We start from the raw sequence: 17,429 nt of genomic DNA on the forward strand, positions 1-17,429 counted from the left end.
TGACCCAGCTCCAACATTTTGGCATGTACTGATGAAACTTCATTGTTTGGCAATGTTAGATGCGTCATTTGTTTGAGATTTCTTTAAAAACTCTTCAACATTACAGGAGTTTTTGATATTCCAAAACATTGCTATGGAAAGGACTGGGATGTCACAAGCGTAACTTGTGACCAGCTCGGGCTCATCCCTCAGAATGGGATTGTAAAACCTTTAAAACAACACGTTTTAGAAATATGTGTAGATATTTCATCAATCAGTTATTTCCTGTAGTTAAGAGACCTTGCTATTTTCAGTAAGCAGTTTTCAAATCGCAGTCCAAAAGAATGGTTTACTTTAGAAGTAAGAAGAGGGGGAAAATACTCACTTATTGAAACAGCCTTCCTCACTGCCATGAGAAAACATTAATAATAATCTGCATTATTCTAACCCTTTTCAGTGGTAGTGCTTCATTCAGTTGCCTCCAGCCTCAACTTACTCCAATGGTGTTATACACCGAGCAGCTCTAAAATATTTCTGAACAGCATTTGAGGAGCACTGTAGCAGCTGAACTGGGAGTTGATCAGACTGATTTATATACTGTAGTTTCACTAATGCTCTGTTGCAGCTAAGCATCCCCCTTATCCCAGGATCACTTTCCTGATATTTTGTATTTAAACTTTCGCTCTCTAAATGTTTATTCATATCCCAATCAAATGTTTTACAGTTGCTCAGTGGTTATTAATCTGTTTAAAGGCTATTTTCATTTTATATTCAGTCATTAAATACTTTTAAGCTATTTTATTAATTCCCACAAAGATGTTTATTACTGTTCAGCATTAATGAATGCAGTTCAAATCAGTATAGATCCCATATAATGCATTTTGCTTTGAGGATCTTCCTCAGATAAAATGTGTAAGTACAAAACTGTGTGCACTCAAAATTGTACCATTCTAATTGTGGGAGCACTGATCTGATTCCCTCGATAAAGGCTGTCTATTTAAAGGAGAAAAATCAATCAAAAGAAGGGAAATGCAGGTACCTGGGGCTAGATTCGCAAAAGGACTGAGGTGCCTACTCGCCTCTATAAGTGCCTTATGAACAACATTTAGGCACCTCGTCATTCACAAAACCACCACGGAGCTGCCACCTAACTTTGTAAGTGCCTGCATTTCTTAGGTGCCTAAGCTTTTGCTAGTGGGCAAGTGCAAAACTCTGTAAGTCCTAATACCCTGGTAGGATTCTGAGACTAGGCATTTCTCTCCCTATCTCATCTGCACGGCCCAATCCAGTAGCTAAGCTCAGAGTACACCTAATCTATACAAAAGAAAGCTTCTTCTCAGTATTTCCCACTGGCTAGTTTGCTGGCTTCTGTGTATCCCTTTCTTATACACCTAACTCTCCCTATACAATGCACGGGAAGTTTGGGCATCTGACTCAGGGTTGTGAATTCCACGACGCAGCAGGATGCCTAGGAGTTTAGGTGTTGCAATGCTTAAGATCCCTTTGTGAATCTAGCCCCAACATTTTTACATTATATAAAAATGTTAAATCTTGTATTCATTAGTATTATAATGCGATCCCAGTTTATGGTCCAATCCTACAACAAAGTCAATGAAAGTTTTACCACTGTCTTCAATAGGAGCAGGAAAAAAAGAACATAATCGATCTATCTGATCAGCTCAGCAGATCTAGCTAGTCCAATATCCTCTTTCAGAAGTGACTAGTACCAGATACTCCAAAGCAAAATACAAGAATCATCAAAATAGACAATTCCGGAATAGCTTATCCATAGCAGAATTTTCTTGACCCTCTCACTTAGTGGTTTGCTTACTCCCTGAAACGTGACAATTTATATTCTTTCTTTAAAAAATATCCGATCTAACATCACTGTGAATATTATCCACATAATGTTTAACCCTATTTTAAATCCCACTAAACTCTTGGCATCAGTGATACCTTGTGACAGTCAGTTCCACAGGTTAATTGTATGTGATAAAGATATTCCCTTTTATCAATTTTAAATTTACCATGTTTCAATTTCACTGAATATTTCTCCATGTTCTTTTATTTAGCTTCTTTATACCATCATCTCTGTAAAATGTCACAACCATTTCAAGCTCCCCTTATACGGAAGACTTTCCATGCCTCCCGTCATCTTATTACTCATCTCTGAGTGCCTACTGTATTTCTGCAATGTCTTTTACAGGATCAGGTCCACACTCCTTTTGGCCTTGATTGTGAAAGGTGCTGTGTGCCCTCAAATCCCACTCATTCCAATGGCTTTAAGCATCTCTCAGGATCAGTCCTTTTTGTACAAGAATTGATCTTTTTACAAGTTGCTGTTACATGCTACAGCTTCATCTAATTCTTTACAGTATCTCCTGCTAGCAAAGTCAATGCACAAAGATGACTCACCTCTGGTTTTGGAACAAAGGCTCGACCTGGAATTGTGAAACAGTTTTGAACAGTGCAGAGGTACTGAGACATGATGGACAGTCTGCTACGTTGCTTGCTTCCTGTGGCGGCTGTGAGCCTCTATGGGATAATCAGAGTGTCATTTATAAGTCAATGAATCCAGACTGATCAAGTGGAAAGAATATTAAAGTTCTATCAACTTGCAGCTTAATCTAAGGTAAGGATATTTAAAACCAAGAGTAAGAAAATATTTTTTTTAAAAGCACCCTCTTAAAAATAAATACAAAGATCAAAAATAACATCCAAACCCTCTAAAGTTTTTCTAACATGCCTATCAAGGTATCTGAATTACATACAATTTATTACCCCAAACCTGTAGTTAAATCTGCACAGGTAATTCCCTACACTTTTGTGGAGCTTCACTGATATAAAAACGGTTCTGGGAGCCACCTAAACAGATCTGCTTGTAGGGCTCATGCTGAAGACAGACTTGGGTGACAATGTTCTCAAAGCCTTTGTTCCCAATGTCCATGTTTGGGTGCTTATTCTTCTGGTCTTTTTTAATTCTTGCAAGATCAAATATTAGTCAAATGAGTTCTCACAGACTCAGTAGAAAGAAGCAAATAAAAGTATTATTCCCTGTAAATCCATCTGAACTTAATACAAAGGCTGATTTTTCCCTCAATAACTGGATGACATTTTAAAAATATCGTTAAATGAAAATTTAATAAAAATCAGGCAACAAATCTTCAAATATTTTTCTCTTAAAATTCAGCTCTGAAGATCTCTTAATTTCCAAAAAACGTCCAAAAAGACTTACAAAGCAACAATTACTAGTTTTGTAAATGACCACCTGAAAACACCAGGCAAGAAAATACAAGTTATGTGCCACATAAAATTGTACAAAGACGTTTTACTGTCAGAATCAGTATCATCACTTTTTTCCTTGCTGTTGCCCGTTTTCGTCTTTCAAGCTTCTCATTCCATCTAAAATCCATATATGGGCAATGTCTGATTTTGTGTCAAGTAAAAAACAACAACAGTAATAAGTATTTTTGGTCACAGTTTTTTTTTCTTCCAATAAAATTAGAAATTCCGCTTACTAGTATCCTTCATCTGATGATCTAAACGTGTATCTCTATACACGCCGGTGAAACTGGCTAAGTGTTGTTATTCCTGTTCTTCTACTAGTGCATTTTAAGTATTTATAAGACACCTATATCCTGGGTATCTATGTCCAATTTTTACAAACAGTTAAACAGAGGAAGAAAGGTGAAACAACTTGCCTAAGGCCTAAACAGAGAATGACTGATCCAGGAATAAAATCTAGAAGTTTTGACTCCCAGTTTCCTAGCTGACCATAAGGTAACCGTTTTTTTGTTTTTTTTTTACTGAAGGTAGTGTATTTCCCAAAAAGGCATACCAACTCATATAAATAATGGAAATGTGAACCATAACACTGAAAGACTTTGATCTTTTCTTTTATAAAACATTCATTGGAATCACGCACATTTAAATAAATGAGAAACCAAGAAAGAGAAGATCCTACAGTGTAAACACAACCACCACCGACTCATTCCATGACCTTGAGAACATCACTCCACTTTATAATGTTCAGTCTTTTCAGCTTTCTAAATACAAGGAACTTAACGGGCATGCTATTTTGCATGTCATTTGAGCTACGCTGGGTGCAGAAACACTATAATCTGCATGTCATGTTGAAAAAAAACCCTAAAGGCACATACAGCTGGTTATAGCTATATAAAGTACGGAGTGTTTCTATGTTCTCAATTTTCTTTGTAATTCTTTTTTGTTGCTATCATAGCATTCCACATCTTTCCACTTTATACTTTAGGCTAATAGCTCTTATGTTATCAAGTATTTTGGGAAAAAGAACTGGATCTTTTGTCCCAGAAATCACATGGACTCAGTGATGATAAAAGAAGGCTGCTTTATTTCACATTCACAATATACAGACTACTTGTCCCAGATGTTCTCTTCAGCCATCTACCTGTAACCACTTAAGTACTTATCTCAAACCCCGTTCTCACAAAAACGGCAGTAAATGTAGCAGAATGATGGAAGCTCCAAGTATCGGAGTAACGCTTTAGGTACCCGAAATAACAGCAGAGATTTAATTTATGGCATACAATCACTGTATTTCTCATTTACACAATTCACAAAAGACTCTGCAGGTAAAACTTAACGTCTAACCTGGTTTTCAGTTTGGAGCTGCTACTTTAACCTTTTGAGTGCAACACATAGAATATACACTCAGGTAACAAACAATGAAGTGGTTGAGAAAATGGTACTCTGGTTTTCTCAAACACTGATAATGATGAAAAATGTCTGAAGGCATTGTAAAGTGAGTCAGCTGATTATCAGTTTACCCAGAAACATCTGAGAGAGTCTGTGGAGAGCAGGCAGATCAATTTCACTTTCATCCAGTTTCTCAGTTTTCAAATTAAATGTAACCAGTCAAAAACTGCCCCAGCAGTTCTTAGAACTGGAAATTGATTTGGTACATTCAGTTTTATTCTTATCAGAGTCAGGGTATGGCGAAGAGATTGGCAATGCTTCCATTCAGATTTCTGGCATCAAGATTATATTCGGGAAAGCAAAGACCAGCGTCTACGGGCTCCACTGACAAGAAATTCCCTATGTCTGAAGTGTTTAATCACTGGTAGGAATCAGTGATTGACATATTTCGAATCTGAAAATCTTCTGTTAGCAAAGGAGGTCTAAAATAAAGCAGGGTAAAATATTACTTACAGTGCAATTCTTGAGGTGACAAAGATTTAGAAAAACAAGATGAAGTGCTAACTCAAATGTCACGTCAGCCAATGAGGAAAGGAAATTGTTGAAGACAGAAAAGGAGCATGCTGTGGAAGCTACTTGGAATGAAGCAGTCAGACTTCAGATAAAATAAGATTGTGAAATGTTTCAATGCTTAAGGGAAATTTATCTTCCATATACAAAGAAACTTTTTATAAACAGTGTGCAGTGAAAAGAACCGAGCAGATTTTGAAAATGAATATTAAACTGTGTAATTTATAGCTAAGCACACAGAAACTTAAGCACTGTGCCAGGCTTCCTGCCTTAAAATTACAATTTCAAAGCAGTATAGACTATTAGGCAATTTTAAAACATCCTGCAAGTCAACAAAATCTCTCTCAGGCTTTTCTCATCTATCACTAAAGTAACTAGATGCTGAAATAATTTGTCCAATTTTAAGTTTTTAATAAGCCAGTAACAAAACATACCTCTGCCACTTCCTTCTGAAAAGTCAAAGTCATCTGAGTTCTGCCATAAACAAAAGGTCCATCTCTATTGGAAACATTTTCAAGCCACCTGATGATCAGAGGAGTTGAAACACTGAACGGCAGATTTCCAATGATATGCACATTTGGTGGATCTATAAAATTTGAAAAGAAATCTTTTGTAAAAATAGATAAGTGGGGTAGGGTGAAAGGCTGTGGTTTTGTGGAACACTGAACACGTTCTGCAATTAGAGAGGGCTGTATAGTTTGGAAGGCCTTCACCTCAGCAGAAGGGGGACTAACCTCCTTGGGGACAGGCTGGCTACAGTAGTCAGGAGAGAATTAAACTAATAGCAAAAGGGGAGGGTACAAATGAGAAAGATACGAGCCCTCAGAACAAAACTGAGTTGTTAAGAACAAAATTTATGCAAGAAACCAAAGAATGTAACCAGAAAAAAATCCTGAATCGCTTTTACACTATGCTAGGAGTCTAGGTAACAAACAAGAGAAATAGAAAATGCTCATTTATGAGCATAAATTTGATCTAGCTGGTATTACTGAAACCTGGTGGGATGATTCACGTGATTGGAATGTTAAATCAATGGTTACGACCTATTTAGGAAGGATGAAATGGGAAAAGTGGGAGCAGAACTATCTAAAAAGTGGCACTACTTATTTCCACATCCCTAATAACACAGAAGAAAATTATCTTGAATGTTTATGGCTCAATGTCCTAAAAGATAAAGCACAAGATGGCATAGTAGTTGATGACTGCTACAGAACACCACATCATACTGGGGAACAGGATGACTGCCTACTTATAAACCCATCTATAGTATGTAGGAACAAAAACTGTTATCATGGGGGACTTCAATTTGAGTGACATATGCTGGAGGTCTCATGTTGCCAGTACTAAAAACATCCTTGGAATTTCTAATCAGTATAGATGACAATTTCCTAATTCAAAAAGTGTTGCAGGCAATATATTATATTATATATTATACCTTGTCCTAACAGATAAAGACAAGAGCACAGAACTAAAAGTGAATGGTTGCTTAGGGGGTACAAGTGATCAAGACTTTATTCCGCTTGCATGTTATAAATGTGATCAAGTCAAGATCAGTAATCTCTCTCTCTCTCTCTCTGCTTTAACAAGGCCTATTTCATAAAACTGAAAATGAGCAGGGTCCTGGTCAAAAGAGTGTATGCTTCCCAGGATCACATTAACAGAAGAATATTGAATAGGAGAGGTTATTTTACTTCTGTTTTTGGCACTGGTGTAAGTGCTGCTGGAATACTGTGTCTAGTTCTGGTAACCACAATTCAAGAAGGAGGTGGATAATTGGAGAGGGTTCACTGCAGGAGAATGATTAAAGGATTAGAAAACATGCCTTACAGTGACAGATTTACAGAGCTCAATCTAGGTAGCTTAACAAAGAGAAGGTTCAAGGGCGCCTTAATTACAATCTAAGTACCTTCAATCTAGTAGAGACCGATATAACACAAACCAATGACTGGAAGTTGAAGCTAGACAAATTCAGATGAGAAATAAAGCATAAATGTAACGGTGAGAATAATTAACCACTGGAACAATTTACCAAGGGTCTAGGCAGAGTCTCCATTACTAACAATGTTTAAATCAAGGTTCGATGTTTTTCTAAAAGATACGCACTAGGAATTATTTTGGGGAAATTCTATGGCCTGTCCTATAGAGGAGGTCAGATTAGATTATCACAATTGTCCCTTCAAACCTTAGAATCTACGAAGCTATAATCTAATGCAGCTTGCACAGAAACAGCTTTACCCTTATTCTTCTTTTCATATGCAATAAACAATTCTGGGGACTTTCTAACATCTATCCTGAGTATGAGGTTTAGGAAAGATCGGTAAAATTATATACTGGTTTACATGAAAATATGATGCCACCTTTGATAAAAAGGTCTATATAGAGGATTACTTTATGAAAAAACAGTAAATGGCAGATCAACGATTAACATGCAATTCACTTATACATCTGAAATGACCGCTGTCAAAAAGTTTTAATAAGTAGAACAATGTATAGTTTCCCAAAGGTTCAAAGGGAGGTTTCATCAATTTTGAAAGCACTATGTTCAAATCCCAAAATGGTATAGGATTTTTTATTGAAAGATATGAATTATGAAGACCTTTTAAGAACCTCTTAACTACTTTAAGAGTACAAACTAATGTGCTATCGACAGATACATGGTATGCTGATATGGTTGAGAAGTGAACCTTGACTTCAGATAGGGCAAATATTTAATATATAATTGAATCCTGTATATAATCTATACCATACATAGAAACACAAAAAAAAATCTTTTCAATTTATTATTATAAACACATGATACTCTTTCCTTGAATTTAAACAGTATATTTTGCACCTTTAATGAAAAAGACTTTTCTAACAGTCGGAGAGTCTTATTCCACCTGCCATTAAATGGAGAGACTAAAAATCCTGGTGACAGACAATCCCTTGTTGCAGCATCACCAAGTCTGGTACTAATAGCAGAGATTTGATTAACCCTCCAGAGAGGTGAATTAAATCTGTTTTCTGGCCCATGCTGATGGTATTCAAATTACCCAAGCTTTGTCTTGAGTCATTTTATCAATTTTTGAATATGGGGAAATGCATATGCGGCCTTAACCCCAAATTATCAGAGACACATTAATATTGAGCTCCTATCTTTCCTTGCTCTTGAGCAAGCCTTCTGACACTTCCTGTTGTTGCTGGATACAAAAAGATTACAGGATTGCCCCACAACCTGAAGAAGTGTGTTATTTCTTTGTCTTTCACAGACATAGGTGCATGGGAGAGGTAAACCTGCTCAGGTGAGCTACAAAAGGTATTTTGTTCCCCCAACACACAAATTGCCATTAGGTGAACATCTTCTATACATCAGTCTCAAAGATGTGTTGCCTCTGTGCACAATGGCAGAGAAATGAGCCCTACCTTCCTTGTTTAGAGCAGAGATTCTCAAACTGGAGGTCAGGACCCCTCAGGGGATCGTGAGGTTATTACATGGGGAGTCGCGAGCTGTCATCTCTACCCCAAACCCCACTTTGCATCCAGCATTTATAATGGTGTTAAATATATACAAGTTTTTTTAATTTATGGGGGAGGGGGTATTGCACTTAGAGGCTTGCTGTGTGAAAGGGGTCACCAGCACAAAAGTTTGAGAACCACTGGTTTAATGAATGTAATACTGTCATATTGTCTCTCCCCTCCTGAACAAACCTGGGTCTGCCCTGAGGTAGAAATTCATTTAGAGCCAACTTAATAGTTCTCACTTCTAAGATATTGATATGTAAATTATTTTCCCTTGACCAGCGACCTCTCACTAACAGATTGTTGTGGTTTTTTTTAAATGGGCCCCCATCCCCATGGCACAGTGAGATAGAATAATATACCCTTAATTACATTTAGAGCACATGTCCACCACATCATTGTTTTTAACACCTGCTGTGGAATTACCAATTTGTGATGCATATTTTGTCTAACCCTGGTCTGTCATTTCTTGCTAACCAGCGTTGCAGGCCTCTCATCCATTTTATAGGGTCACTAATGTAGCTGACGCTAAGAGATTAGTAACCCCAGGGGGGGAAAAAGAGCAACGACTGTTTTGGGAACCGCAGAAGAAAATGTATAGATAATTTTATTTGTATAGACCTTTTTTCTGGGATAAAGTCTTTTGCTACAGTTGAGTTTCATATGGCCACTATGAAAGGGATTCTTTAAGTTGGATTCAGGAATATTTTTCCTGAATTTATGCATAGTCCAGATTGGCAAAAATCAAATATCTGTTTTATGTGTAACAGGATTTCTTCCCTACATAATGTTTTTATTAATCAGTCATCCTAGTAAGGATATACATAAATACCATTTCTTTAGATATGGTCTCCCTACAGCTAGGCATTTTGTTAACACACTCAGAGCTGTGAATAAACAGAAAGAGACCTGGACTGAAAGTGGTCCTCTTCTACCAGGAAACTCGGATATTTCTGATTAAATGGTTTTACTGAAATATGGAAATACATGTCTTAAATCCAGAGCTACAAACCAATCCTGAAGGAAAAAAAGAAGGGATTACAGAAGTTACAGATATGTGGAAGTGAAACTTTTTATAAAGGTGTTTTAATTGTCTGAGATCTAGAAAAGGACAAAGCCCCCACAACTTTTTTTGGAATTAGAAAATAATGCAAATAAAAATCTCTCCCTTTGTATTCGTGAGGCACATCTATTACCCCAACTGTAATAAAGACTGCACCTTCTCTCTGAGCAAACAAAGTTGAACCAGACCCCACTCAAGGAGGAAGACTTGGGTTGTTGGGAGAAAGGACTTTTAACTGTATCAAATAATTGCATGCAGTAATCTCTAGAACGCACCTGTCTGATGTTATTAATCTGTATTGATGGTAAAAAGACCACAAGCAGTCTTCAAAAAGAGGGGCAAAAGTGTCTAATAAGACTGATGTCATCTGTGTAACTTCAAAAGAATAGCGCAGATGATGATAAAAGATTTCCCTTTATTATTACGAGGCATAAATTACCTCTTTTCTTGTTGATGTTTTTGTAAGGAATGATGTTGAGACTGGCAGTAACTCCTTCTTTGATGGGGCAAGGAATTGACAAAGGTTGATACTACCTTGGTACCTGAAGAGAGGAACCAAAGGTTTTGTTTTTTTTTATATTTATATTTATATTTTAAAAAAAAAACAAAGGTTTTTTTTTTTATATTTATAAATATATTTATATTTATATTAAAAAAAAAAAAAAAGAAAGAGGGAAAAAAAACAACCTAGACATCCACCTGTAGCCCTGACATTCTTCATTTTCTCAAGCATTTTCTTCAATTCTCAACTTTCTCTCTGGAGGAAGACCAACATATGCCTTCTAGAGTAACAGTTGAAGATATTCCCTAGCTGAAGCATCTGAAGACTCACATGCTGCTCTCAACTGACATTTAGCAACATTCTGTCTGTCCAGCAAAACAGCATTTACTAATCTTCTATGCATCTTTGGTACAGCATTGACAGCAATGACATTTTTCCCCATAAGTGATGCTGGTATCTAGCCATGACAGTGTCATAACTCCACATAGTAACACCTTTCTGAGGGAACTAGTAGTCTCTCAAACTTTTTTCGACAAAGGCTGAGCAGATAAGGGAGCATTCCAGACTATTTTTGCTCATTAAGACAATCCTTCCAATAAGGGGAACCTTTAACTAGTAGCTTCCTTGAAATACTGAAAACAGGGTGATATTTCTCAACAGAAACAGAGAGAATATTTAATGCCTGTAACGAGGTGGTGTGGCTCCCTTCCTCCCCAGGGAGGGTCGAGCCCCGTCAGACACCTAAGGGGGCAGGGCCACTGAACAGTGAGCCCGCCCCTCAGAGGGTCAGGAGGCGACCCAGAAGTATAAAAGCCGGCACTCAGTTGGAGCCGCCGTCGGGAGCAGACCTGCCAGAGGGTGCTCGTGACTGGGAAGCTGCTGAGGCCCAGGGCCAGTGCCCTGACTGGCCGGAGCTTCCCCACGCCCACTACGACAAGGAGCTGCCAGAGCTTCCCCGCGCCCGCTACAATGAGGAGCTGCCGGAACCACCCCGTCCCTGCTACTACCCCGAAGAATCCCTGGACCAGGCCTGGCCGGACTTCCCAGAGGTACTGCTGGACCTACCGCCCAGCCCTGGCCGGGAGGAGCCTATGCTACTAGACTTCCCAGGGACTGACGCCCCAGGTCAGGTAGGCCCAGAGGGGGAGATTGGAAGTAGCCCGGGGGCAGCTGACTCCAGTCAGACTGCAGGTATGCCAGAACCCATGTCAGTGTGTTATGGCCAGGAACCCCACTGACCGTCAGCGGTGATAGCCGCTACTAGGGTCCCGGGCTGGAACGCAGTGGAGTGGGTGGGCCTGCATTCCCCCTGGCACCCGTACCCGGGTGGCAAAATCCCCCTCTTCCCGGCCTAAGGAGGCCATCAAGTCTAGTGGTGACTGCTCAACCCTGAGCCACAAGGGTCTGAGCTATTGTAACTGTGTGTTTGGTGCCCTGCCCAAACCAAGGGCTGGGCCCCCTTTAACTGTGTCACTGCTTGGTCCTGCCCCAAACAGCCCGAGCTGCCTGAACTATTGACTGCTCGACCCTGAGACACGAGGGCCTGAGCCTCTATAATTTCGTATTCATTGCCCCGCCCTATAGCAGAAGGCCAGAGCCCAAGCGACTGTGCCGCAGCGCTCACCCCGGAAGACAGAGGCCCCCTCAGACAACATGTGTCGAGGCCGGTGTGGCTCCCCTCCTCCCCAGGGAGGGTCGAGCCCCGGCCCTGCACCTTTACAATGTCTTTGTCATGCAATCCACCAACTCATGGAATAACACATCCTCTGACAGCAACGATGCTGAAGCGTACACCACATTCTCCTCTGGCGAAGGTATACCTCCTTCTGGATCAGTCTGGCTCTGATTCTCAAATTTCTGTTATTTCTTTCTCTTCTGAGCAAATCTCTTACCACCATAGGAAATCTATCAGGACCTGATGCCTTGTCTGATTCATATACTTCAGATCCAATACTTCAATGTCATCTTGGTACCAAATTCAGGAAGGTCCATTCCCATACACTGTACATCTTGTTAAGGTGAAAGAGACAGTCAGTGCCAGAACCTATACTCTGATTTGATTGGAAGTTAGGGCTACTGATTAATGGCAGTTAACTCACGTGATTAATTTTTTTGAGTTAATTGTGATTAATCTCAATGATAAATAGAATACCTATTAAAATATATTAAATATTTTGGATGTCTTCCTACATTTCAAATATACTGATTTAAATTACAACACAGAATACAAAGTGTACAGTGCTCACTTTTTTTATTACAAATATTTGCACTATAAAAGAACAATAGTATTTTTCAATTCACCTCATACAAGTACTGTAGTGTAATCTCTTTATCATGAAAGTGCAACCCAGAAATGCAGAATTGTGTACCAAAAAACCCTGCATTCAAAAATAAAAATGTAAAACTTTAGAGCCTACAAGTCCAACCAGTTCTACTTCTTGTTTGTTTACATTTATGGGAGATAATGCTGCCCATGTTTTAATTACAATGTCACCTGAAAGTAAGAACAGACTGCTTTTTTTTTTTTTTAAATATCAGGCTTGGAAGACACCTCAGGAGGTCATCTAGTCCAACCCCCTGCTTAAAGGGGGACCAATCCCCAGACAGATTTTTACCCCAGTTCCCTAAACGGTCCCCTCAAGGATTGAACTCACAACCCTGGGTTTAGCAGACCAATGCTCAAACCACTGAGGTATCCCTCCCCTGTTATAGCTAGTATTGCTATAACATGAAATATATGGCAGAATGTGGGTAAAACAGAGCAGGAAACATACAATTCTCCCCCAAGCAGTTCAGTCACAGATTTATTTAGCGCATTATTTTTTTAACGTACCTCATCAGTATGGAAGCATGTCCTCTAGAATGGTGGTTAAAGCATGAAGAAGCATATGAATCTTGAGCTCATCTTTCACGTAAATATCTTGCAACACCACCTATATCAGTGCCACTAGAACATCTGTTCTCACTTCCAGGGGACATTGTAATTAAGACATGGGCAGCATTATCTCACATACGTAAATAAACTTGTTTCTCTGAGCAACTGGATGAACAAGAAATAGGACTTAGTGGACTTGTATGCTCTAAAGTTTTACATTGTTTTGTTTTTGAATGCACTTATGTAACCAAAAAATCTACATTTGTAAGTTGCACTTTCATGATAAAGAGATTGCACTACAGTATGTGAATGAGGTGAATTGAAAAATATTATTTATTTTACAGTGCAAATATTTGTAATAAATATAAAGTGAGCACCGTACACTTCGTATTCTGTGTTGTAATTGAAATCAATATATTTGAAAATGTAGAAAGCATTCAAAAATATGTAAAAACAGGCTAGACCCTTGAGCTCAATGGGTAGTGATCAACAGCTCAATGTCTAGTTGGCAGCCAGTATCAAGCGGAGTGCTCCAGGGGTCGGTCTTGGGGGTGGTTTTGTTCACATTTTTATTAATAATTTGGATTTTTGGATGGAGTGCACCCCCAGCAAGTTTGTAGATGACACTAAGCTAGGGGGAGAGGTAGAGATGCTGGAGGGTAGGTATAGGGTCCAGAATGACCTAGACAAATTGGAGGACTGGGCCCAAAAAAACCTAATGAGGTTCAACAAGCACAAATGCAGAGTCCTGCACTTAGGATGGAAGAATTCCATGCTCTGCTACAGACTAGGGACCAACTGGCTAAGTCAGAAAAGGACCTGAAGATTACAGTGGATGAGAAGCTGGATATGAGTCAACAGTGTGCCCTTGTTGCCAAGAAGGCTAACGGCATAACAGCCGCATTAGTAGGAGCATTGCCAGCAGATCGAGGCAAGTGATTATTCCCTTCTATTCGGCACTGGTCAGGCCACATCTGGAGTACTGCGTCCAGTTTTGGGCCCCCCACTACAGAAAGAATGTGGACAAATTGGAGAGAGAGTCCAGCAGAGCAATGAAAATGATTAGGGGGCTGGGGCACATGACTTATGAGGAGAGGCTGAGGGAACTGGGCTTATTTAGCCTGCAGAAGAGAAGAGTGAGGGGGGATTTGATAGCACCCTTCAATTACCTGAAGGGGGGTTCCAAAAAGGATGGAACTAGGCTGTTCTCAGTGGTGGCAGATGACAGAACAAGGATCAAAGTTCTCAAGTTGTAGTGGGGGAGGTCTAGGTTATATATTAGGAAAACCTATTTTACTAGGAGGGTGGTGAAGCACTGGAATGGATTACCTAGGGAGGTGGTGGAATCCCCATCATTAGAGGTTTTTAAGGCCCGGCTTGACAAAGCTCTGGCTGAGATGATTTAGTTGGGGTTGGTCCTGCTTTGAATGGGGGGCGGGACTAGATGACTTCCTGAAGTCTCTTCCAACCCTAATCTTCTATGATGCTATGAAATAAATGGTATTCTATTATTGTTTAACAGTGTGATTAAATCGAGCAATTAATCATGATTTTTTTAATCGCTGACAGCCCTATTAGAAATATCTTTGTCCATACATATACAAAGCACATAAAGAGTATTATAAGCAATTTCATTCCTCTGGATCCAACCCCTGACCTGTTCCTATTCTCTGATCTGATGGCATTCTTCTAGGATGAATAAAAGGAGGGTGGAGAAAAAAATCCATTCTGGAAACCCAGAAGTCTTCGGAGTGGGAGTAGTGGAAAAATCTTGACTTCAACTCTTCTTCTTCTCCCTGGGAAAGTACCTAAACTGAATCAATTTCAACAGAATGTTTGGTGCCTGCTCAACTGAGAGAGACACGTGTTAATTGCCAATGGAGCTAGAGATGGTTCCAATTGATGAACCTGTGCTGTAACTATTATTTATTGCAGTGCCATGCTGGCACTAGCTACTGGAACCTTATCTTGCCCCTACATCAACAGTTTCTTAGCTCTTACCTTTGGAACAAGATCACAGATTAGCTCTGGAAACAGGAGCCAACACCACAAGAGTTTTCCTCTTCACATCCTTCCCACTTCTGGGTTCTTTAGCACTGGGTGCCAAGGTGGAGGTTTTATCCTTCTTCCCTCCAGACTCACTCAGAACTGACGCTGGTCCCTGAGACTTATTTGAACCCTGTACTTGCTCAGTTCAGGATGGTTTTTGCTGACAGCACTTCTTGTAATAAAAATCACACAAAGCTGGTTCTGTCTCTCTTTTTTGGCCCATGCTGTAAAAATTGAGCAAATCAAACTTTTTGAAGGTGAGTGTCCCTCACCCAAATATGCGAGGCATCTAGCATGCACACTTGACCACCAGAAACACTGTCGGACGTGACATACGTCTTTTAAAACTGGTATTTTTATTCTTTGCTTCTGCCATCTCCACACTGAAGACTTACAATTAACTTAATCTAATAGTAAACTATCAACCATTGAACAAACTACTAATTCTAACTATAAAAATTAACTAGCTAATAAGCTACAGACCCAGAAACACTCCAGCGCAGTTCCTCATCCATTCAGCTGTTGGAGTTGGAAGGACCTGAGGCAGCTGGAACTTTTATACTCTCACTCTGGAACAGCAGATGCTCACTGAGAGGTGGAATTAGGGAAGCGTGTGAGTGCTCCAATAACTACTACTAGCTAGAATTCCACCATTCAACCTGCCCCAAATAGTGTATCCACACGAGCGTGAATATTCAGAGAGCACTAGAAGTAATGTGCCACTGTTTCCTACATGCTGAAGAACTTATCCCTGATATCGTTTCTGTGGCTGAGTCCAAAGGTTCAAATCTTGACGGGCCCTGTACAAACCCTATAAAGCTGCAGTAACAGGCATCTAATCTGCAGAGAGAGAATCTGAACCTCCACCCATGTTACAGAGCTCCCCTGCAGTAACAGGGTCTTCCAGCAGACAGAAGAAAATGAAGCCTTGATATTGTATGGGTACTTTAAAAAACAAACAAACATGGCAGCAAGTCTTAGAGACCAGGTCTACAGACTTGGGCTTGCAGGGCTGACGCTACTACACTAAAGATAGTCATGCCAATGTCCTCACTCGGGCTCTGAAACAGGGGGAGGGGAAAAGGTTTCAGATCCTAAGCTTCTAACCAAGTGGGAACAACTACAGAGTTATGTTTAACGCTGTAGCATGTGAGCCAGAGGCTGTGAGACTTGTTGGGTTTTGGTTTTGCAGTATAGCTATACACTACTCATGTCAATAAGTAATAAAGCCATTTTTATACAACAGTAAAATGCAAAGAAAAAATTGGATTTAATTCACATTTCGTATAATGTAATTCTCGAGTTTGATTCACAAACAACAGAAAGTGGCACTTTTTGAATTCTGTCAGTGATTTACATTTTATTTTCACAGAGCAACAACAGAGGAAGAAGAAATAGGATTTTTAAATGCATCAGTTCCAGAAAGGTACATTTTAAAAATTCAACTCCATCCTCATATACACATTTGCGCATACCAAATGTTTTATTAAATTCCCTACGACATGGGAAGATGCAATACAGCCGGGAATCTTCCAGATAAAGTTAACGGAATATGTTTCCTTTGTATCTCAAATTAGAAAAAAAATGTTTAATGTTCTTCTGGCATCCACCAGATGCTATGCCTATCTCTGGCTAAGAAATCAGGTTTTGGAAAAGACGACTAAACTTACCTGTAAGTTTATCTAGTAGTGTGATATGGTCTTAGGAGACAAGGTGAAATCCAGTCATACGAAAACCCCAAAATTTAATAAAAAGCTATGATTAGACTTTATACTTTCCCAGTATGCAAGGCTGAAAGGTCAGCAATAAGAAAAACAATCTTTCAATATACTTCAAGTACCACAAAAGTCTCCAAGTTTCAAAGAGGATTCTACAAGAATCTTCAGTGGGGTTACAACAGATTTTAATAAATGGTGGCTTATCACGCAAAAGCAGGAGGATAGGGGAATAAAAGAATATGTGCACTATGTGTTTTACTTCTGTGCTCCTCAGAAACTGTTTTTTCACAATGACAACATCCTGAGGCTAGTACTTGCAAAGATACCAATCATTTTAAATGATACCAATTCAGCATCTTTGCCTTAAGGCTTGTCTACACTTAAAAGGCTCAACTGCACCGACCTAGTGCTTCAGGGTATAGCTACACTTGAAATTTCAAAGCGCTGCCGCGGCAGCGCTTTGAAGTCTGAGTGTAGTCGGAGCGCCAGTGCTGGGAGAGA

The 17,429-nt window shown here is 39.5% G+C and overlaps 1 protein-coding gene across 4 annotated transcripts in view; it reads right to left on the reverse strand.

Annotated features, from left to right (window-relative positions):
• TFB1M (transcription factor B1, mitochondrial) overlaps positions 1-17,429 on the reverse strand; it is a 50,292-nt gene that overhangs the window by 19,511 nt on the left and 13,352 nt on the right. For all 4 annotated transcript variants that reach the window (XM_032772081.2, XM_032772078.2, XM_032772080.2 and 1 more), the window contains exons 5-6: positions 5,658-5,809; positions 2,395-2,514 (exon numbers count right to left, since the gene is read on the reverse strand). In XM_032772081.2, the coding sequence (XP_032627972.1) occupies positions 2,395-2,514; positions 5,658-5,809 (272 nt within the window). The remainder of the gene's footprint in view (positions 1-2,394; positions 2,515-5,657; positions 5,810-17,429) is intronic.

The sequence above is a fragment of the Chelonoidis abingdonii genome, chromosome 3 (assembly GCF_003597395.2).
Source record: "Chelonoidis abingdonii isolate Lonesome George chromosome 3, CheloAbing_2.0, whole genome shotgun sequence".
In the NCBI taxonomy this organism is placed as follows: Eukaryota; Metazoa; Chordata; order Testudines; family Testudinidae; genus Chelonoidis; species Chelonoidis abingdonii.